General features: G+C 52.6%; 1 protein-coding gene across 8 annotated transcripts in view; it reads left to right on the forward strand.

Annotated features, from left to right (window-relative positions):
* The window catches only part of ADGRL1 (adhesion G protein-coupled receptor L1), a 60686-nt gene that overhangs the window by 14325 nt on the left and 22710 nt on the right, over window positions 1–23651 (forward strand). For 6 of the 8 annotated variants that reach the window (XM_074384520.1, XM_074384523.1, XM_074384521.1 and 3 more), the window contains exons 2-4: window positions 10129–10293; window positions 16094–16307; window positions 23407–23516. In XM_074384520.1, the coding sequence (XP_074240621.1) occupies window positions 10224–10293; window positions 16094–16307; window positions 23407–23516 (394 nt within the window). In that variant the 5' untranslated portion in view covers window positions 10129–10223. Of the gene's footprint in view, window positions 1–10128; window positions 10294–16093; window positions 16308–23406; window positions 23517–23651 lie in introns of those variants that run through there. The other 2 variants (XM_074384525.1, XM_074384526.1) reach the window with 1 other exon arrangement.

A 23651-nucleotide genomic window follows, 5' to 3' on the forward strand; every position in this document is an offset into this window, starting at 1 on the left:
GGGGTTTTTAGTAGAGACGGGGTTTCACCATGTTGGCTAGAATGGTCTTGATCTCTTGACCTTGTGATCTGCCCGTTTCGGCCTCCCGAAGTGCTGGGATTTCAGGTGTGAGCCACCGCGCCCAGCCAGTTGTAAGGGTGCCTGTTGTTGGATTAGAACCCACACTAGGGACCTCATTTTAACTTGCTTATCCCTGTAAGGATTCCAGATATTCCCAACGTAGTCACACTCGCGTTATCAGGAGTTAGGTAGGACTTCAACGTATCGTCGGTTTGACACAGGGTCTTGCTGTCTTGCCCAGGCTGGAGTGCAGTGGTGCAATCAGAGCTCCCTGCAGCCTCAACTTCCTGGGCTCAAGCGACCCTCCCACCTCAGCCTCCCCAGTAGCTGGGACTACAGGCATGCGCCACCATGCTTAGCTAATTTTTGTATTTTTTGTAGATATGGGGGGTGGTCTCAGTGTATTGCTCAGGCTGGTCTCAAACTCCAAGGCTCAAGTGATCCTCCCATCCTGGCCTCCCAAAGTACTGGGGTTGTAGGCGTGAGCCACTGTGCCCAGCCTGACATTTCTTGGGGAGGGCACAATTCAGTCCCTAACACCTCCCCCTCCAGAGGCCTCAGGGATGGTCAGGTCAGGCCTGGGTCTCCCAGGGGACACCCACCACCTGCCAAGCTGCGGCTGGTCCCTTGGGGGTGCCTGGAGCTTCATAGGGGAGCCACTCTGGGGAGAAGGCATCAAGCTCCTGGGGAACTCTATCTGTACCGCTAAGGCAATGGTGCCCTGCTTGTGGGGGTCAGGCGTGGCCCCCCAGGTCACAGGGCAGATGCTGCATCTCCACCTACGCTCACTGCTGTCCTTATCACTCCCCTGTCTTCAGGAAGTTTTTGCTTGGGGACCTACTGTGTGTTCAAGGGACCAGGAGACAGCAGTCAGGAAGACCAAGTCCCAGCCTCAGGAGTTTCCATTCTCCTGGGAGAATGGAAACCTAGAAGGCCGGGTGCGGTGGCTCGTGCCTATAATCCCAGCACGTTGGGAGGCCAGGGTGGGTGGATCACCTAAGGTTGGGAGTTTGAGACCAGCCTGACCAACATGGCGAAACCCCGTCTCTACTAAAAATACAAAACTGGGCCGGGCGCGGTGGCTCAAGCCTGTAATCCCAGCACTTTGGGAGGCCGAGGCGGGTGGATCACAAGGTCGAGAGATCGAGACCAACCTGGTCGACATGGTGAAACCCCGTCTCTACTAAAAATACAAAAAATTAGGTGGGCGTGGTGGCACGTGCCTGTAATCCCAGCTACTCAGGAGGCTGAGGCAGGAGAATTGCCTGAACCCGGGAGGCGGAGGTTGCGGTGAGCCGAGATCGTGCCATTGCACTCCAGCCTGGGTAACAAGAGCGAAACTCCGTCTCAAAAAAAAAAAATACAAAACTTAACTGGGCGTGGTGGCATGTGACTGTAGTCCCAGCTACTTGGGAGGCTGAGGCAGGAGAATTGCTTGAACCCAAGAGGCAGAGGTTGCAGTGAGCTGAGATCTTGCCACTGCACTCTAGCCTGGGTGACAGAGTGAGACTCTGTCTCAAAAACAAAAAAAAAGAAAGGAGCTGTAGGAGAGGGTCAGGTAGAAGCACGGAGCAGGGATGGGATGCGTGAGGCTCCGAGCTAAACTGTATGTTCCCGCCTGTCTCCCAGATGCATCGGTTGAAGCCTGAACTCTCAGGGTGACTGTGTCTGGAGGTAGAGCCTTGAGGGAGGTCATTAAGGTTAAATGAGATCTGAAAGGTTGGGCCCTACTCTGAGAGGACTGGTGTCCCAATAAGAAGAGAGAGAGGCTGGGGCTCATGCCTGTCATCCCAGCACTTTGGGAGGCCAAGGCAGGAGGACCACTGGAGGCCAGGAATTCAAGACCAGCCTGGGCAACATAGCGAGACCCCATCTCTACCAAAAAAAAAAAAAAAAAAAAAGTCAAAAAGGTAGCTGGGCACAGGGGCACGCACCTGTAGTCCCAGCCACTCAGGAGGCTGAGGCAGGAGGATCGCTTGAGCTTGGGAGGTTGAGACTGCAGTGAGCCGAGATTGTGCTGCTGCACTGCGGCCTGAGCAGGAGAGCCAGACCTTGTCTCAGGAAAAAAAAAAGGAAAAGAGAGATAGCAGGGAACTCTCTTCCTCTGTGCATGTCCAGAGAAGAGGCCCTGCCAGGACGCAGTGAGAAGGTGGAGGACAGTTTCCACAGAGGCCGAATTTGCTGGCACCTTGATCGTGGGCTTCTGGCCTCCAGAAAGAGGAGGAAGTAAATTTCTGCTGTGTAAGCCGCGCAGTCTGTGGCACTCTGTTATGGCAGCCCGGGCTAATAGAGATGGTGGGACAAGGATGTGTCACCCTGACCGTGTGCCAGGAGCACCCCGAGTGTGTCGCACAGCTGCCCTCTGAGTGATTCTTGTTCTACCAAGAAGGAACCAGAGACACAGGAAGTCCCAGCATAAGGGCTGCGCAGGCAGGCAGTGACTGCAGGGCGCTGTGATGCAGGGGGGCGGAGGCCCGTGTCTGCGTCTCTGGGGAGGACACGTTTGAGTCTGAGGAACGCGACCCACCAGTCGAGACTGTCTTTTGTTTTTTGAGACGGAGTCTGGCTCTGTCGCCCAAGCTGGAGGGCAGTGGCACAGTCTCTGCCTCCTGGGTTCAAGCGATTCTCCTGCCTCAGCCTCCCGAGTAGCTGGGATTACAGGCTGGCTAATTTTTGTATTTTTGGTAGAGATGGGGTTTCACCATGTTGGCCAGGCTGGTCTCAAACTCCTGACCTCAGGTGATCCGCCCGCCTCGGCCTCCCGAAGTGCTGGGATTACAGGCGTGAGCCACTGCGCCCGGCTGAGATGGTCTTTTTAAATATCCCTCTGGATGGCTGAACCTGGAGGACATTAGGCTGAGTGAAATAAGCCACACACAGAAAGACAAGTAATGTGTGACCTCACTTACCTGTGGAGTCTAAAAAAGAATTGAACTCATAGAAGCAGAGCAGAGCAGTGGTTACGGGGGAGAGGGCACAAGAGTAGTGGGAGTTGTGGGTCAAAGGGTACTAGCTTTCAGCTCTGTGTTTCTCGTTTTAACCAGGCAGGATGGCTCGTGCCCATAATCCCAGCACTTTGGGAGGCGGAGGCAGGAGCTTTGCTTGACACCAGGAATGCAAGTCCAGCCTGAACAACATAGCAAGACCCTGTCTCCAACAAAAAATTTAAAATTCGCCAGGCATGGTGGCACAGGCCTGTAATCCCAGCTAACTGGGAGGCTGAGGTGGGAAGATCTCTTGAGCCCAGGAGTTTGAGGCTGTAGTGAGCTATGATGGTGCCACTGCACTCCAGCCTGGGCAGCAGAGCGAGACCCCATGTCTTAAAAAAAAAAGTTCCAGAGACCTAAGGTACAGCATGGTGACTATAATTAACAAGAGCAGGCCAGGCGTGGTGGCTCATATCTTTAATTCCAGCACTTTGGGAGGCCAAGGCAGGCAGATCACTTGAGCTCAAGAGTTTGAGACCAGCCTGGGCACCATAGTGAGACCCCATCTCTACTGAAAATACAAAAATTAGCCAGGTACGATGGTACACACCTGTAGTCCCAGCCACTTGGGAGGCTGAGGCACGAAAATCGCTTAAGCCTGGGAGGGGGAGATGGAATGAGCCAAGATCGCGCCGCACTCCGGCCTGGGTGACAGAGTGAGACTCCGTCTCAAAGAAATAATAATAATTATTGTCATCGTAGCATATTGTTTTCTTGGAACTTGCTGAGGAAATAGACTCAAGCATTCTTACAACACACACCTGAAAGGTATCTAGGTGAGGTATTAGATGATATGTTGTTAGCCTGGTTGTAGCAATCATTTCACAACACGTGGATGTCGGAATATCATACCACCTCAAATGTACGTCATTTGTTTGTCAGTTATGCCTCAGTAAAGCTAGGGAGAAAATAAAAAGGACCGTTCTGTGGCAGCAACCCACATGTCCATTACCTGAATGGATAAAGAAAATGCGGTCCACCCATGCAGTGGAATAGCACGCAGCCATTAAACAGAATGAAGCTCAGATTCAGGCTACGTTATAGGTGAGCCGTGGAAACTTGGTGCTGAGTGAGAGAAGCCGGACACAAAATAAGACCAGGAGTGGTGGTTCACGCCTGTAATCCCAACACTTTGGGAAGCTGAGGCTGGTGGATCACTTGAGGTCAGGTGTTTGAGACTAGCCTAGCCAACGTAGTAAAACCCCGTCTCTGCTAAAAATATCAAAATTATCCGGGTATGGTGGCATACCCCTGTAATCTCAGCTACTCGGGAAGCTAAAATAGGAGAATTGCTTTGAACTCAGGAGGCAGGGGTTGCAGTGAGCTGCAGCCAGTGAAACTCTGTTTAAAAAAAAAAGTTTCGGAAATAGATAGTGGTGATCACGGCTGCACATCTGAGAACGCAATTAATGCCACAGAATTGTATACTAAGAAATGGTTTAAGTGCCAGCATGGGCAACATAACTGGACCAGCTAGGCATCGTGGCACGTGCCTGTAATCCTGGCTACTCAGGAGGCTGAGGTGGGAGGATCACTTGAGCCCAGTAGTTCCAAGCTGCAGTGAGCTGACACCGTGCCGCTGCACTCCAGCCTGGGCAACAGAGTGAGACACTGTCTCAAAATAAATAAATAAAGGGTGTATGTGGTTAAAATCATATCATAATTTTTAAAACCACACATACACACCCACACACACCCACACACCCACCCATCCACCCACCTTGGGCCTCTAGGCTAGGCATGGGGGCTCACACCTGTAATCTCAGCACTTTGGGAGGCTGAGGCAGGTGGATTACGTGAGGTCAGGAGTTCAAGAGCAGTTTGGCCAACATGTGGAAACCCCACCTTTACTAGGGAAAAATTTTTTTTTTACCTGGGCATGGTGGCACATGCCTATAATCCCAGCTACTCAGGAGGCTGAGGCAGGAGAATCACTTGAACCCAGGAGGTGGAGGTTGCAGTGAGCTGAGATCGAACCACTGCATTCCAGCCTGGGTGACAGAATGAAACTCTGTCTTAAAAAAAAAAAAAAAAAAAAAGTCAGAAGGGCCCTCTGGCTGCCAGGAGAGCCTGGACAAAGGGGCCAGAGGGCAGTGACCACGGCCTAGGACTAGAGGGGCAGATGCTGAAGACAGATGTGTGGACCCACTGTGGGGTGTTCTGGAGGTATCGACAGTCCCAAGACTTACTCTCGAACTGGATTTAGGGGTGAGAGAAAGAGGAGTCAAGAGTTTCCGCTCCTGGGGCTCCAGTTGGAGGGCCTGGGAGGATGGTGGCACCATGCCCTGCTGGAGGGGCTGGTTTTGGTCTGGTTGGGCTGAAGATGCCTTGGAGCTCCCAGTGGACGTATAGATGGCTCCGGGGGCTCCACTCTGAGCCTCAGCATTCTAGGGTGCCGCCTGGGGGGAAGAGAGGGACTGCCTCTTCCTTGGGTGTCCTCATGCCCTGACTGGCACCAGGCTGTGCACAGCACAGTCTGATGGGGACTGTGTTGGCCTGGCGTGTACGTGCACTGCTCTCCTTACCAGAACCCTGCAGATTAGCAGCGCAGGGGGAGCCAGGGCCAGGGAGGGAAAGAGACCGGCTCAAGGTCATATGGGGCACTCACAAGGCAAAATTGGGATCTAGGCCCGTGTTGATTGGCTGCCCACACAGCTTGGCATCAGGTGGCTTTCCCACCCTTGTTTTTATTTTTTATTTTTTTTTGAGCCGGAGTCTCACTCTGTTCCCCAGGCTGGAGTGCAATGGTGCAATCTTGGCTCACTGCAGTCTCCGCCTCCTGGGTTTAAGCGATTCTCCTGTCTCAGCCTCCCGAGTAGCTGGGATTTCAAGTACCCACCACTATGCCCAGCTAATTTTTTGTATTTTTAGTAGAAACAGGGTTTCACTATGTTAGTCAGGCTGGTCTGAACTCCTGACCTTGTGATTCTGCCCACTTTGGCCTCCCAAAGTTCTGGGATTTACAGGCATAAGCCATGGTGCCTGGCCTAACTTTTTGTTGTTGTTGTTAATTGAGAGAGGGTCTTGCTCTGTTGCCCAGGCTGAAGTGCAGTGGCAGGATCATAGCTTACTGCAGCCTTGCAAACTCCTGGGGCTCAAGCAATCCTCCTGCCTCAGCCTCCTAAGTAGCGGGGACTACAGGTGTGTACCACCATGCTTAACTAAAAAAAAAAATTTTTTTTTTTTAGAGATGGGGTCTCACTATGTGGCCCAGGCTGGAGTACAGTGGCATGATCATAGCTCACTGGAGCCTTGAACTCCTGAGCTCCGGTGATCCTCCCACTTCAGCCTCCCAAAGCGCTGGGATCACAGGCATGAGTCACCATCCCAAGCCAGCCATTTTTACTTCCCCTAAACAGTTCCTCTTGCTAGGATGCCTGTTGTGTATGCAAGATAGTGCTTGGAGACCTGGGGAGGGAAGTACTCCTTAGCCTGGAGTCAGTGGCTCCCCCAAGTCTTTCTGTGACTGGGAAGCTCAGGGAGAAATGAGGAAGTTGAAATGAGGAAGGCACTCCCCATCCCCAAGGTAACACGCTGGAAAATGATCTGAAAGTGACACTGGCTGTGTCTAGTCAGGGATGGAGCAGGAGATGCAGATGGGGGATGGAGGCGGGTGGGGGGATTTACTAAAGAAGCTGGGGCAGTGGAGAGGGAGCTGGCATCAGGAGTGGGCTTGAGAGGGGAAGTGGGCGGAGAGCTGCAGGGCTGGGGAGGGGTGTTCAGGGCTGTCTAGCAGACACTGTCTCCCTGTGTCCCCTGTGCGGAGACTGAGGCCTGGAGGCAGGTGTCCTGCCCTGTGGGATCTTTTATTTATTGAGGGCCTGTGCCGATTTGGTTGGTTTGTTTTTGAGACAGTCTGGCTCTGTGGCCCAGGCTGGAGTGCAGTGGAGAAATCTCGGCTCACTGCAACCTCCACCTCCTGGGTTCAAGCGATTCTCATGGCCCAGCCTCCTGAGTAGCTGGGATTACAGGTGCCCGCCACCACGCCCAGCTAATTTTTTGGTATTTTTAGTAGAGACAGGGTTTCACCATGTCGGCCAGGCCGGTCTTGAACTTCCGACTTCCAGTGATCTGCCCACCTCAAGTCTCCTAAAGTGCTGGGATTACAGCCGTGAGCCACCACACCCGGCCATGTGCTGATTTATAAGGGCCTCTCTCAAAAGCTTGTGTTGATATAAAAAGGTAATTTTAGGTGCTCACTTGAGAACTGTGAATTTAAAACAGGGAAAACGCTGGTGGGCGAGGGCAGCAGGCAAGGGCTGTTTTGTTTGCAGGGGGCCAGGGCAGGTCACTCTGTTGGGGCGACCTCGCGGTGGGGCCCTGATTGAGCAGCTGCAGCCGATGGGGATCCTGCTTTCGGGCCAGAGCCGGAATGTTTCAGGAACAGGAGGGAAGACAGAATGGGGCTCGGAGAGCTTGCCGGCACCAGTTCACCCACAGCCTCGGCTCTGGTGAGGAACTGAGACCCTGTCAGAGACCTCGGGGGAGTTCATGTTGGGATCAATGGCATTAAGTGATCCCTCAGTTGTGAGTGGAGGGTGGATTGGGAGGCGGGCAAGGAGGCCGGGGACAATGTACAGGTGACACAAGACGGTGGCATGGGCCAGGGTCCTGTACTTGGAGCCAGAAGCAGGCAGGTTGGCGAGATACTTTAGAGCTTGCAGGACTTACTGTTGGCTCCTGTGAGGGCGCCGACAGGGAGGGTGAGGAATCAAAGCAGAGGCCTAGGTTTAGGGTCTGAGATTCATTCAACAAGTAATTCATTGCCTCGGGCCAGGCCTGTTGTAAAGGTTGAGGCCAGGGAGCCAGCCGTGGTGTGGCCTCACGCAGTAATCCCAGCGCTTCGGGATGCTGAGTCAGGAGGATCTCTTGAGGCCAGAAGTTCACGTCCAGCCTGGCAAGACCTCATCTTTCCATAATAAAGTAAATTAGCTGGACGTGACGGTGCCTACCTGTGGTTTCAGCTACCAGGGAGGCTGAGGTGGGAGGATCACTTGAGCCTGGCAGGTGGAGGCTGCAGTGAGCTCTGATTTCACCATTGCACTCCAGCCTGAGTGACAGAGCGAGATCCTATCTCTATAAAAATAAAGTTATGGATACAGCTACCATGAACAAAACAATTCAGTGATCCCTGCCCCATGAAGAGGACACTGCATACATCAGATGAACAGTTCCATGTGAGCCGAGGCCTGACGGAGCTAGACATGTGGATAATGGGTTGGCAGAAGCTACAGGCGGAGGAAGCGACAGGTGCAAAGGCCCTGGGCAGGGCCTGGTGTGGTCCAGGAATAGCAGGAGTGGCCAGAGCAGAAATGGGGTCAGGGAACGAACTGAGCCACTTGTAAGGGTTTTTGGTTTTCAGCAGGGAAATAGTAGTGGGGGCTCTGAGGAGAGATTCCAGGCTGGACATAGATTTGTAAGCGCTGGCTCACTGATGGCACTGAAACGAGACCCTAGGGCAGCCTGAGATGGGACAGGCTGGGATGACAGCTGACATGACAGAGCAGAGGTTCCCATGCTGGAGAGCCTTCCTCGGAGAATGTGTGTTTCTGGCTAGCACACTGGCTCATACCTGTAATCCCAGCACTTTGGGAGACTGAGGCGGGAGGATCATTTGAGGTCTGTGTTCGAGACCAGCTTGGACAATATATCGAGATCCTGTTTCTATTAAAAAATGAATAATTAGCTGGGTGTGGTGCCGAGAGCAAGTGGTCCCAGCTACTAGGGAGGCTGAAGTGGGAGCATCACTTGAACCCAGGAGGTGGAGGTTGCAGTGAGCTGTGATTGTGCCACTGCAATCACAGTGCTTTTTGAGACAGCAAGACCCTGTCTCAAAAAGAGAGAAAGAGAATGTATGTTTCTAGCAAGTTCCTGGCAAGGCTGATGCCACTGTGCTGGGCCCACACCTGGAGAACCAAGGTGTAGGTAAAGAGCTGAGAGCAGATATCTGAGTGTGCAACCTTGAGAGGATTTGGGGAGACTGAGGCAGGAGAGAGGCAAGAAGGAGCTGCCATAGGGAGGAAGAAACTGGTTAGAACTGAGCCCTGGACTGGGCACTGTGGCTCACTACTGTAACCCCAGAGTTTTGGGGGGCCCGGGCAGGAAAATCTTTTAAGCCCACAAGTTTGAGATCAGCCTGGGCATTGTAGCAAGACCCCATCTCTGCAACAAATTTTAAAAATTTGCTGGTGGTAGTGGTACAAGCCTGTGATCTCAGCTACTTGGGAGTCTGAGGTGGGAGGATTGCTTGAGTCTGGGAGGTCGAGGCTGCATTAAGCTGTGATTGTATCACTGCACGCCAGCCTGGGCAACAGAGTGAGACCTGGTTTCTAAAATTAGAAAAACGAAAAAGAAAGAACTGAGCCGCTACGCCTGGGGGCGGAGCAGGTGGGGAGGATGGCAGGGGAGGGCATGCAATTCTCACCCCCCCATCTCCTCTGACCACCCCCCCCCAGAGGGAGAGGCAGCGCCCCCTCCCACCCCGCCTGCCTGTCTCCCCAGCTTACCCTGAAGGTCCCCAGGAGAGGAAAGAGGGGACTCAGGCGTCCCTAGTTCCCGATCTGTGGCGCCAGCTGGATTCTAATTAGCCACCAGAGCTCCAGAGACAGGAAGCAGGGGGCTGGGGGTGGGGGCTTGGATTCCTGCCCAAGACGGGGAGGTTGCAAGGCAGGCTGCACGCCTGGGTCCCCCACTCAGGAGGACGCGTGTTACCTCCTGGCTCATGGTGAGGATGCGGGTGGGGAAGATGAGCGGGCAGGGTCAGGACAGCGGGATGGGGGAAGAGGCTTCTGGAGGGTCCAGGGCCTGCCTGGGAACTCCCGATGAGCTGCCCCAGGAGGTTCCAGCTGGGAAGAGATGGCAGTCTGTTTGCCCGGAGGTACCCAGATGGGTGGGTCTGCCTGCTGGGTGTAGGAGTGGGGGATGATGTGAGCTGCAGGCCCTGGAGGGGGCCCTACAGATAGGGCTGGCTGGAGGGACATGCTGGACCTCAGCCTCTCAGAGCCACTCAGCTACCAGCAGGAGGAGAGGGGAGCGGCCTGGAGGCCCCTACGCACACCTCACTCTTCCTGTCCTCCCTCAGGCTGGTGGGCCAGGCCGTGGTGCCCACCAGGTGATGCGGGGCGAGGCCCCCCGCACAGGCCACTGAGAGCACCGGACACGCCCCCGGCTGCCACCATGGCCCGCCTGGCTGCAGTGCTCTGGAATCTGTGTGTCACTGCCGTCCTGGTCACCTCGGCCACCCAAGGTAGGTGTTGCTGGGGCCAGGGAGGGGCTGAGGCTCCCAAACCCTGCTGGGAGGGCAGATAAAGTGGTGAAAACCCTCCTGATCACTCAGAAAAGAATCACAGCCCCCCGACCCACACCAGACTTCGGCTGGAGCAGGCCAGAGGAAGACTGGTGGTAACACATACCCCAGTGCCACTAAGAGGCCCCTGGACCATTCCCTCACCTCCAGCAAGTTGTCTGGGCCAGGTTGGTAGGGGCCATCCCACTGTGGCCGCTGGCACCAGGTCAGGCCTTCCTGGTGAGCCAGTGCCTCTGCCTCTCTCTCTCTCTCTCTCTCTCTCTCTCTCTCTCTCTCTCTCTCTCTCTCTCTGTGATTACATCTTCAAGGCTTTCACTGGGAAGAAGGCTTAATTAAAGCATGCCCGCTGACGTTTATTTAAAAACAACTAATTACCCGGCTCGGCCCTATGCCGGCCCTGGGATACTGCACACGCCACAATTAGTGCCCCAAGCCTGCCTGCCCACCCTCACCAATTACTCAATTACTGGCCCTGTGGTGGGCCCTGGCAGGGGACAAGGGCGGGATGAGGTGAGAGGCCAAGACAAGAGGCCAGTGGGTCCAGCCCCTCACCCTGGGATGTGCCCTTTGCCCGTCCCAACATCCCTGTGTGAAGGGCATTGGTGGGTGACTCTGCTCTCTCCAGCCCTACCCTTGGGAAAGCTCCAAAGGTTGAGGGGACACGGTTTGGCTGGGCCCCAGGGCCTTGGCACTGCCCCACCCGGCCAGCAGCCTTACTCCGCTGCTGCTGCATTCTCTGCCCATCCAGGTCCTGCCCCATTGCCCCAGCTGGGCTGGGAGGGGCTGCCTCCACCCCCAGACCCATCTGAGCCAGCCTTCCACCCCCGCCCTCCCTCCCAAGCCCAGGAAGGCTAAAATTAGATGAGGAGGCAGATGGTGCTAGAGGAACACATGTGAAATGTTCCCCCTGCTGGGACTCAACTCACCCCAAAAAACCCCAAGGGCCTCCCTGCCATACCCCTGGGGTACCCACCTAGATCTCTGGAAAGGCTTGGCTCTGTCACCATCCCACACGAGTGCCCTCCTAAAACCTTGTACTGCAGATGGTCACTTCCTGCACCTACAAGCGATGGTCCCCACATTGATGCGTCTGGGCCCCTGGCTGAGGCCCCCTCTGTTGTGCAGACAAACTGCCTTAATAATACTTATAATAATAATAATTAGCATTCATATAATCTCACTGTGCTTTGTGCACATTAACACCCTGGAGCCATCACAGCAGTCTTGCGAGATGGGAATTGTCTTCTCTGCCCCTCATGGGAGGGACAGAGGCACAGAGGCTGTCGGAGACTTGGACGAGGCTGCAGCCAGGGAGTGGCCGGGATGGAATTCCCACTCCAGCCGGCTGTCTGCTCTAGTTCTCGGTCCCCATGGGGTATAAGATGATCACCAACATGGGGCAATGGAGTCCCCCACTGGAGCTCAGCCTGCTCAGGACATGTCCCTTCCTTGTCACAGTGACCCAGGAGGTTTCCCAGATGATAATGATCAGGCACCTTCCGTGTGCAGGGCACCCTGCTCAGTGCTTCCTTCAAGAGCATTTTCTAAGGCACAGAATCCCTGCAGGATGACCTGGGGCAGTAGGTGCTCATTTTACATTGGGAAACTGAGGCTTGGGGAGAAAACAGTGGTGGCTGTTCAAACTTTTTTTATATTTTTATTTTGAGATGGAGTTTCACTCTTGTCACCCAGGCTGGAGTGCAATGGCCTGATCTTGGCTCACTCCACCTCCCAGGTTCAAGTGATTCTCCTGTCTCAGCCTCCCAAGTAGCCGGGATTACAGGGGCCCGACACCATGCCCAGCTAATTTTTTGTATTTTTATTAGAGACGGGGTTTCAGTATGTTGGTCAGGCTAGTTTCAAACTCCTGACCTCAGGTGATCCACCCGCCTCGGCCTCCCGAAGTGCTGGGATTACAGGTGTGAGCCACCATGTGTGGCCACTGTTCTCGAACTTGGAGCATGTACCGTCACCTGGTTGGCACATAGGCTTTCAGGCTCCTGGCCTCACCCCTGGGATTTTGATTCAGTAGACCCAGCATAGGGCCCAGAATCTGCATTCTGAACCATCCCTCACATCTGCCCTGTCAGCAGCAAAGCCAGTCTCTTTGGTTTCTTCTAGAAACATGAATTCATTCTCCTGCTTTCTCTACCCCTTGCATGGAGTAGGGTGAAGTTAGGGAAGTCCCCAAGACAAGCCTCACTTCTGCCTACCAATGACAAGTTTAGGGGTCCCCCAGAGAACACTCAGGTATGATCATTCACTAGAAGGACCTGGAACTGACTAGAAGATGTTATGTTCACAGTTATGGTTTATTACATCAAAAGGATACAGATTAAAATCAGGGACAGGTGCAGTGGCTCACTCCTGTAATCCCACTGCTTTGGGAGGATTACTCTATAATCCCACGCCTGGGAGGATTGCTGGAGCCCAAGAGTTTGAGACCAGCCTGAACACAGCAACGTAACAAGACCCCATCTCTACAGAAAATTTTAAAAATTAGCCAGGCATGGTGGTATGTGTCTATAGTCCCAGGTACTCAGGAGGCTGAGGCAGGAGGATCCCCTGAGCCCAGGAGTTTGAGCTGAGCTGCAGTGAGCTATGATCGTGCCAGTGTGCTCCAACCTGGATGACAGAGTTAGACCCCATCTGAGAAAACAAACAGGCCAGGCATAGTGGCTCACGTCTGTAATCCCAGTACTTTGGGAGGCTGAGGCAGGCAGATCCACTGAGGTCAGGAGTTTGAGACCAGCCTGGTCAACACGGGGAAAACCCATCTCTACTAAAAATACAAAATTAAGGCCAGACATGGTGGCTCACACCTGTAATTCTAGCACTTTGGGAGGCTGAGGTGGGTGGATCACAAGGTCAGGAGTTGAAGACCAGCCTGGCCAAGATGGTGAAACCCCATCTCTACTAAAAAGACAAATATTAAGGCCGGACCTGGTGGCTCACACCTGTGTCCTAGCACTTTGGGAGGCCGAGGTGGGTGGATCACTTGAGGTCAGGAGTTTGAAACCAGCCTGGCCAACATGGTGAAACCTCATCTCTGCTAAAAATACAAAAAAGTAGCCAGGCGTGGTGGTGGATGCCTCTAATCCCAGCTAGTTGGGAGGCTGAGATGGGAGAATCGCTTGAAGCCAGGAGGTGGAGGTTGCAATGAACCAAGATCGCACCACTGCACTCAAGCCTGGGTGACAGCGAAACTCCATCTCAAAAAAATAATAATAAATAAAAATTAGCTGGGTGTGGAAGCAGGCACCTGTAATCCCAGCTACTCGGGAGGCTGAGGCAGGAGAACGACTTGAACCCGGGGGCCAGAGGTTGCCGTGAGCTGAGATCATGCCATTGTACTCTGGCCTGGGGGACAGAGTGAGACTCCATCTCAAAAAAACCACAAAAAACAAAATTAGGGCGTGGTGGTATGTGCCTATAATCCCAGCTACTCGGGAGGCTGAGGTTGCAGTAAAGTGAGATTGCGCCACTGCACTCCAGCCTGGATGACAGAATGAGACTCTTTCTCAAAACAAATGAAAATCAGGCAAGGGAAGAGGTGCATAGGGCAGAGTCCAAAAAAGTTCCTTGCATGGAGTTTCCAGTTACCCCCTCCCAGTGGAGTGCTGGACAGCGTTAACTCTCCTGGCAACAATGCGTGACAACAGGCATGGCAAACTGCCAACCAGAGAGGCTCCCCAAGAGCCTTGTTGTCTAGGGTCTGTATTGGAGCTCAGCTCTACCTACAAGCCTGAGCTCCATCTCCATCACCTCTAGAGGTCAGCTGAGATCACGTGACCCAAAGCTCCTGCCCTAAATCCTGTTAGCGTATTCATTAGCTAGGGCTGCCCTAATAAAGTACCATAGACCATGTGTCTTTGTGTTGAGATGGAATTTTGCCCTTGTCTCCCGGGCTGGAATGCAGTGGCATAATCTCAGCTCACTGCAACCTCCACCTTCTAGGTTCAAGCAATTATTCTGCCTCAGCCTCCCGAGTAGCTAGGATTATAGGCACATGCCACCGTACTTGGCTAATTTTTGTATTTTTTAGTAGAGACCGGGTTTCGCCATGGTGGTCAGGCTGGTCTTGAACTCCTGACCTCAAGTGATTTGCCTGCCTCAGCCTCCCAAAGCGCTGGGATTAGAAGTGTGAGCTGCCACACCCAGCCTACATCGTATGTCTTAAGCAGCAGACATTGATTGTGTCACAGTTGCCGAGGCCAGAAGTCTGAGGTCAAAGTGTCAGCCAGGGTTGGGTCTTTCTGAGCCCTCTCTCCTTGGCTGTTATTTGTTTATCTCTTTTTACTTATTTATTTATTCTGAGACAGTCTCACTCTGTCACCCAGGCTGGAGTACAGTGGCACCATCTGGGCTCACTGCAACCTCCACCTCCTGGGCTCAAGCGATTCTCCTGCCTCAGCCTCCCAAGTCACTGGGATTACAGGCTGCCTGCCACTATGCCTGGCTAATTTTTGTATTTTCAGTAGAGACAGGGTTTCACTATGTTGGCCAGGCTGGTCTCAAACTCCTGCCCTCAGGTGATCTGCCTGCCTCGGTCTTCCAGTGTGCTGGGATTAGAGGCGTGAGCCACTGCACCTGGCCTCTCCTTGGCTTGTAGATGGCCGCCTGCTCCTGTGTCTTCACATTGTCTCCCCCTGTACACATCTGTGCCCAAATCTCCCCCATTAGTCAGGTGCAAGGACTCAGGCCCGTAATCCCAGCACTTTGGGAGGCCAAGGCTGGAGGATTGCCTGAGACCAGACTAGCTTGGGCAATTTAGTGAGACCCCTATTTCTATGACAGTTTTAAAAATTAGCCAACAGTTTTAAAAATTAGCCAAGCATGGTGGCATGCATCTGTAGTCCCAGCTACTAAGAAGGTTGAGGCAGGAGGATCACCTGAGTTCAGGAGGTAGAGACTGCAGTGAACCATGATCACACCACTGCATTTCAGCCTGGGTGACAGAGCAAGATCCTGTCTCAACAGCAACAACATCCACCCCTTTTTGGAGATAGAGTCTCGCTCTGTTGCCCAGACTAGAGTGCAATGGTGCAATCATGGCTCACTGGAGCCTCAACCTCCTAGGCTCAGGCAATCCTCCCATCTCAGCTTCCCCGGTAGCTGGGACTACAGGTGTGTGCCACCATGTCTGGTTAATTTGTGTATTTTTGGTAGAGACGGGCTGGTCTCAAACTCGTGGGCTCAAGCAGTTCACCTGCCTTGGTCTCCCAAAATGCTGGAGTTACAGGTGTGTGCCTCTCCGCCTGGCCACAATTTCCCGTTCTTATAAGGACATGGTCATACTGGATTGGGGCCCACCCTAACAGCTTCATTTGAATTTATCTCTATGAAGACCTTATCTCCAAGTAATGTCACATTTTCAGGTCCTGGGGGTTAGGACTTCAGCATATGAATTTCAGGGGGACATAGTTCAATCCATAACAGTATTACTGGTGTAGCCCAAGGGCCCCAGGAAAACAGACACTCTTATCAAGGAGGGCATCTCAAAGGCTTAGATGTCACCTCCTAGGCGCTGAGAGACCAGGCTCTCTTTGGGCCAGATTAACGTCCTCACTACACAGGTGGGCACACCGAGAGGCCCATTCTACAGCCGAATCAACTGAGATTCCTTCAGCCAGCTTCCAGGACACAGCCGAGCTAGCAGTGGCACTTCCTCGGCAGCAGGCAGGGTCTTTCCTTCCTGGCCCAGGCCGAGGAGTGACACCGTCCCCAACCCTCCCCGCAGGCCTGAGCCGGGCTGGGCTCCCGTTTGGGCTGATGCGCCGGGAGCTGGCATGTGAAGGCTACCCCATCGAGCTGCGGTGCCCTGGCAGCGACGTCATCATGGTGGAAAATGCCAACTACGGGCGTACAGACGACAAGATTTGCGACGCTGACCCTTTCCAGATGGAGAATGTGCAGTGCTACCTGCCGGATGCCTTCAAGATCATGTCACAGAGGTGAGTGGGCTCTCGGGACAGTTCCTGGATGAAGCGACACCTAAAAGCACTGGACATCTGCCGGTGCACCCTTTCACCATTCGTCTTTCTGCCATGCATTCAACACGTTTACTGAGCACTTACTAGGTGCTGGGCCCTGTGCAAACAGGATAAGACTTGAGTCCATTCCTCACAACCAGCTTATGCCCCCCTGACACAGGCCTATACCCATACACACACTGGCAAGTCCCTCCCCCACCAGCCTCTTACTTCCAAAGCTTCCATCCCAAGATGAGCCAGGTTTTGAGATGGAGTCTTGCTCTGTCACCGAGGCTGGAGTGCAGTGGCACAATCTCAGCTCACTGCAACCTCTGCCTCCGGGGATCAAGCAATTCTTCTGCCTCAGCCTCCTGAGTAGCTGGGATTACAGGTGCTCATCACCATGCCTAATTTTTTGGTGTTTTTAGTAGAGACAGGGTTTTGTCATCAGCCAGGTGGGTCTCGAACTCCTGACCTCAGGTGATCCGCCTGCCTCGACCTCCCAAAGGAGGGAGTCATTACAGGCCTGAGATGAGCCACCATGCCCAACCTTAGCCAGGGCAGTTTGGAGCTTGTAAAATATAAAGAATGGCAGGACAGAGTGAAGGTGTCATGGGAGGACTTGTCCCTTTATCCCAGACTGTTTTTGTTTTTCAGAGACAGTCTCGCGCTGTCGCCCAGGCTGGAATTCAGTGGCACAATCACAACTCACTGCAGCTCTGACCACTTGGGCTCAAGCAATCCCCCGACCTTAACTCCCTGAGTAGCTGGGACTACAACATATCTGGCCAATTTTATTTTATTTTCGGTAGAAGTGGGGTCTTCTGTGTTGCCCAGGCTGGTCTTGAACTCCTGACCTCAAGCAGTCCTCCTGCCTCAGCCTTCCAAAGTGCTGGGATGACAGGCATGAGCCACCGCACCCTCCCATCCCAGATCTGAGAGGTCATCAGGCTTCTCCAGGGAGCAGACACCTTAGCACAGATGACGGAAGCACAGGCGTGTGTGGTTGTGTGTGGGGTGAGTGCTTGAGGGTGCAGGACTAACGGAATGTGTCTGTGATCGCATGTATCTGTAAGTGTGACTGTGTGGATTTTTTTTTTCCTGAGAGAATCTCACTCTCTCGGCCAGGCTGGAGTGCAGTGGCACAATCTCAGCTGACTGCAACCTCCACCTCCAGGGTTTAAGCAATTTTCCTGCCTCAGCCTCCTGAGTAGCTGGGATTACAGGCACCCACCATCATGCCTGGCTGAGTTTTGTATTTTTGTAGAGACAGGGTTTCACCATGTTGCCGAGGCTGGTCTCGAACTCCAGACCTCAGGTGATTCGCCCACCCAACTTGACCTCCTGAAGTGCTGGTATTACAGGTGTGAGCCACCGTGCCCAGCCAGTGTATTTGAGTATGAGTGTGTGTGCGTTTTTGAATGTGTGATTAAATGTGTTTTTGTGACTGTGTCTGTATGTCTCAGTGTGTGTGAACAGGTGTGGGTGTGTGCAGATGTATGTGACTAAGCATATGTCTTTGTGTCTGAGTGTCTTTATGAGGGACGGTATAGGAGTGTGTATCTGGGTGGGTGGGTGTGTAGGTGTGTGTGTGTGAATATGGGTGTGTTTGTGGGTGAATGTAGTTATAGGTCTGAGTGTTTGAGTAAGTTTAAGTGTATATGAGCAGGTGTGGGTGTGAGCATGTGTCAGCATTTGTCTTAGAGTAAGCATGTCTGTTAGTGTGTGTGACTGATGGAGGTGTGTGTTTTCATGTCTGTGAGTGGTGGGGTGGATGGGTGAGCATCTTTTGGGGTAGGTGGTTGGGTGTGTCTGTGAGTAGATGTGTGTATGTGGATGAGTGTGTGTGGTTGACTGGGAGTGTATTTGTATTTCTTTGAGTGTGTGACTGTGTGTGTGAGCTTGGAGGGGTTGCCCCAGGCTGAGGCATCACGTGTGCAAATCTTCACAAGCCTCTCTCACACCCACAGTCGGTCCATATAGAGCCAATCAGCCCTTCCTTCAAATTACACCCGGGGTGAATGTGGTAGCTCATACCTGTAATCCTAGCACTTTGGGGGCCCAAGGTAGGGGGATCACTTTAGGCCAGGAGTTCAAGACAAGCCTGGACAACACAGCAAGACTGTGTATCTACTAAAATCTAAAAAATAAATTAGCCAGTCATGTTGGTGTATGGCTGTGGTCCCAGCTACTCAGATGACTGATGCAGGAGGATTACTTGAGCCCAGAGTTTGAGACTTCAGTGAGTTACGATCCCAGCACTGCACTCCATCCTGGGTGACTGAGCGAGACCCTGTCTCTTAACAACAACAACAAAAAAAAGACAGGCCAGGCGGGTGGCTCATGCCTGTAATCTCAGCACTATGGGAGGCCGAAGTGGGTGGATCAGCTGAGGTCCGGAATTTTGAGACCAGCCTGGCCAACATGGTGAAACCCTGTCTCTGCCAAAAATGCAAAAATTAGCCAGGAATGGTGGCATGCAACTGTAGTCCCAGCTACTCAGGAGGCTGAGGTAGAAGAATCGCTTGAACCCGGGAGGCAGCCTAGGTGACAGAGCAAGACTTTGTCTAAAAAAAAAAAAAAAAAAAAAAGTGTTACGGGGGGGTCACTGAGAGCCCCAGGAGAGCAGGAGAGGTTTGGCCCGGGGATGAGAGTGTTCAGGTGCTGAGACAGCTGGGCCGGGCTGGAAGCGCCTCATCATCTCTTCTCCTCTCTGTCTCTTAAACTGCCATTCCCCTCCAGCAATCTTGCCCCTCTTCCCAGGACACTTACTGTCTCCTGACACCCCTGCGGGGCTCCAGCCTTTGGTTAGGCTGTGTGCCCCCTCCCTGGGAGCCCCCTCCCACCGCCTCTCCAGATTCTCCCTGCTGACTTCATTCAACACCAGCTTTGGGAGACTGCATTCTTCTCATCATCTTTCTAGCACCTAGTACAGCGTCTGGCCCAGTTCCAATCTCCATGGGGAATGCTGTGCAGAACAGTTACTGGGGCTGAGGGGGTACGATGAGGCCTCTGGAGTCCCATCCAGAAGGATTTGCAGGGGGGCCTCAGTCCTGTCTCCTTTCTGTTGAGTTCCCAATCCCCGCTGTTCCACATCCAAGCGTGGAGACTTTTTTTTTTTTTTGAGATGAAGTCTCGCTCTGTCCACCAGGGTGGATGCAATGGCACAATCTCGGCTCACTGCAACTTCCGCTTTCTGGATTCAAGTAATTCACCTGCTTCAGCCTCCCAAGTAGCTGGAACTACGAGCATGCACCAGCACACCTGGCTAATTTTTTGTATTTTTAGTAAAGACAGGGTTTCGCCATAATGACCAGGCTGGTCTCAAACTTCTGACCTTGACTGATCTGCCAGCCTTTGCCTCCCAAAGTGCTGGGATTATGGTCATGAGCCACTGTGCCTAGCCTAGGTATTCACTTGCTGGTGGACATTTGGGCTGCCTCCACTTTTTGGTGATTGTGAATAATGCTGCTAGGAGCGTGCATGTACAAAGATCTGCTCTAATACTGGTTTTAAATTATTTTGGGTACAGTAGTCCCCCCTTACCCACTCGGGAAATGCTCCAAGAAGCCCAGTGGATGCCTAAAACTGCAGAAAGCAACAGAACCTTATATATACCACGTTCTCTCATACATCCCCAACTATAATGAAGTTTAATTTACAAATTAGGCACAGCTGGATGCGGTGGCTCATGCCTGTAATCCCAGCACTTTGGGAGGCCGAGACCAGCTGATCACTTGAGCCCAGGAGTTCGAGACCAACCTGGGCAACATGGCAAAACCCCATCTCTACTAAAAATACAACAAAATTAGCTGGGTGTGGTGGTGCATGCCTGTACTCCCAGCTACTCAGGAGGCTGAGGCAGGAGAATAAACTGAGCCTGGGAAGTGGAGGCTGAAGTAAGCCATGATCACACCACTGCTCACCATCCTGGGCAAAAGAGTAAGACCCTGTCTAAACAATAATAATACTAAAATAAAATAGGCTGGGTGTGATGGCTCATGATTGTAATCCCAGCACTCTGGGAGGTGAGGCGGGTAAATTGTTTCAACCAAGGAGTTTGAGACCAGCCTAGGCAACATGGCAAAACCCTGTCTCTGTTAAAAATACAAAAATTAGCAGGGTGTGGTGGTACATACCTGTAGTCCCAGCTACTTGGGAGGCGGAGGCTGCAGGGTCACTTGAGCCTGGGAGGCTGAGGCTGCAGTGAGCCAAGATTGTACCACTGCACTCCAGCCTCGGTGACAGAGTGAGACCCTGTTTCAAAAATAATAATAATGAAATAGCCACAGGAAGAGACTAACAACAATAATAAATTTCAGTAGTAAATTGTTACATAAAATAAGGGCTACTTGACCATAAGCACTGTGATACTGTGACAGTCGACAGATCAATGAGATGACCACTAGCAACGACAGACAGGGAGCAGATCCAGCGTGGACACATCACATACAGCATGAGATTGCGTCAGGCTACTCAGAACAGCACACAACTTAAAAGTTATGAATCGTTTGCTGCTGGAGTGCAGCGATACAATCTTGGTTCACTGCAACCTCTGCCTCCTGGGTTCAAGTGATTCTTGTGGCCTCAGCCTCCCCAGTAGCTGGGATTACAGGTATGCCTCACCACGCCTGGCTAATTTTTATATATTTAGTAGAAATGGGGTTTCACCATGTTGGCCAGGCTGGTCTTGAACTCCTGGACTCAACTGATCCATCAGTCACAGCCTCCCAAACTGCTGGGATTACAGGCATGAGCCGCCACACGCGACCCCAGTGAGTGAGTGACTGACTGACTGACTGACTGATTATTTGAGATGGAGTCTCACTCTGTTGCCCAGGCTGGAGTGCAGTGGTGTGATCTCGGCTCACTGCAATCTCTGCCTCCTTGGTTCAAGTGATTCTCCTGCTTCAGCTTCCTAAGTAGCTGGGATTATAGGCGCGCGCCACCACGCCCAGCTAATTTTTGTATTTTTAGTGGAGATGGGTTTTACCATGTTGGTCAGGCTGGTCTCGAACTCCTGACCTCATGATCTGCCTTGGCCTCCCAAAGTGCTGGGATTACAGATGTGAGCCACCGTACCCAGCCAGTGTTCTATTTTTATTTATTTATTATTTATTATTATTTTTTTATTTTTATTTTTTTGAGACGGAGTTTCGCTGTTGTTACCCAGGCTGGAGTGCAATGGCGCGATCTCGGCTCACCGCAACCTCCACCTCCTGGGTTCAGGCAATTCTCCTGCCTCAGCCTCCTGAGTAGCTGGGATTACAGGCACGTGCCACCATGCCCAGCTAATTTTTGTATTTTTAGTAGAGACGGGATTTCACCATGTTGACCAGGATGGTCTCAATCTCTTGACCTCTTGATCCACCCGCCTCAGCCTCCCAAAGTGCTGGGATTATAGGTGTGAGCCACCACACCCGGCCAGTGTTCTATTTTTAAAGTAGAGGGTGAGGCGGATGGATATAGACCTTCCCATGTCCCTTCCTGCCCCACCTTTTTCTCCCTCCCTGCTAGATCCTTGGTCCCTTCTTCAGTGTCTGCTTGTGTTCAGTACCCTTGGTTAAGAGCAGGACTGAAGGGGAGACACAGGGCCTCTTCTGCCCCATACCTGTCTGGAAACCTCTCAAACTGCGTCCATGCCCGTGTCCTGCCTGGCCTAGCCCCAGCCTGCTGCAAGGAACAGAGACCCTGACAGAGAGGACAGAGAGACAGACAACAGATGAGACACATCTTTTTGTTGTTAAATACGTTCCCCTTTAAATGCTACCAGTCCCCTGGGAAGTTGACAGTGACTTGGAGGAGTTCCCTCTTGGGAAACTGAGAATGGCTTTTCCCAGGGGACGAACTCTCCTGGCTGCCCTGGCTATAAGTCTGCACAGCAGCACTGCCCAAAGGGTAGGACGTATTCACGAGATGGTGTGAAGTGTGGACACAGCTGGACCCTGAAGAGTTCATTGATCGTGTATCTGCAGAGGCAGCACCTCACGTGTGTGGCTTCACATGTATTACTCTCCATTGAACAATGAAGAGGCTTTAAAGTCCATTTAAAGAAAACTGCCAAGGATATAGTAAGTGTTGGCTATACTCAGAATGAAAGTGATGAGGGGTAGCCAGGAAAGTACTGTTTAGGGGGTGACTCCTTCTCAGCCCTGAGCATGATGCTATGCTGGGGCTGAAAGTAGAAGAACCCTGATGGGAGAGAGAGAGCAGGCAGCAAACGGAAAACGGTGCCCACACAAGGCCTCTGGGCTTGTTGTATTAGCCTGTTCTTACACTGCTATGAAGAAATACCTGAGATTGGGTAGTTTATAAAGTAAAGAGGTTTAATTGGCTCATAGTTTTATGCAGGCTGTACAGGAAGCATAGTGGCGTCTGCTTCTGGGGAGCCTCAGGAAACTTAGAATGCTAGCAGAAGGCAAAAGGGAAGCAGGCACCTCTTACATGGCCGGGGTGGTCGGGGGAGCTGGGCGTGGTGGCTCACGCCTGTAATCCCAGCACTTTGGGAGCCCGAGGTGGGTGGATCACGAGGTTAGGAGTTCAAGACCAGCCTGGCCAAGATAGTGTAACTCCGTCTCTACTAAAAATACAAAAAATTAGCTGGGTGTGGTGGCACGCACCTGTAATCCTAGCTACTCAGGAGGCTAAGGCAGAGAATTGTTTAAACCCAGGATGTGGAGGTTGCAGTGAGCTGAAATTGCGCCACTGCACTCCAGCTTGGGCGACAGAGGGAGACTCCATCTCAAAAAAATAAAAAATAAAAAAAGAGCGGGGGAAGTGCTTTTAAACACACTTTTAAACAACCAGATGTCAGCAGCACCAAGGGGATGGTGCTAAACCATTCATTAGAAACCGCCCCCACCATCCAGTCACCTCCCACCAGGCCCCACCTCCAACACTGGAGATCACAATTCAACATAAGATTTGGGTGTGGACACAGATCCAAACTGTATCACTTGGTTTTCAGCTCCACTGCCTCTTCCCAGTTTGGGGGACTCTATGACACCCTGACCTTGGAACATGCACTGCTCCCAGCCCATTCTATGTCTTTCTTTCCCAATGCCCTGTCTCTCTTCCGCAGGTGTAACAACCGCACCCAGTGCGTGGTGGTTGCCGGCTCGGATGCCTTTCCTGACCCCTGTCCTGGGACCTACAAGTACCTGGAGGTGCAGTACGACTGTGTTCCCTACAGTGAGTCATCTTGTTCCTTGTGCGGACACGGGCCCTTCCCCCATGAGTGAGGAGGAGACACCTTGACCCATCACACAAGTGCACACATGTGTGGGGCCTGGGCACAGGGGGGACAGCCAGGCCTGCTCCCTCCAA

Source organism: Saimiri boliviensis, chromosome 14 (genome assembly GCF_048565385.1).
Source record: "Saimiri boliviensis isolate mSaiBol1 chromosome 14, mSaiBol1.pri, whole genome shotgun sequence".
NCBI classification, from domain to species: Eukaryota; Metazoa; Chordata; class Mammalia; order Primates; family Cebidae; genus Saimiri; species Saimiri boliviensis.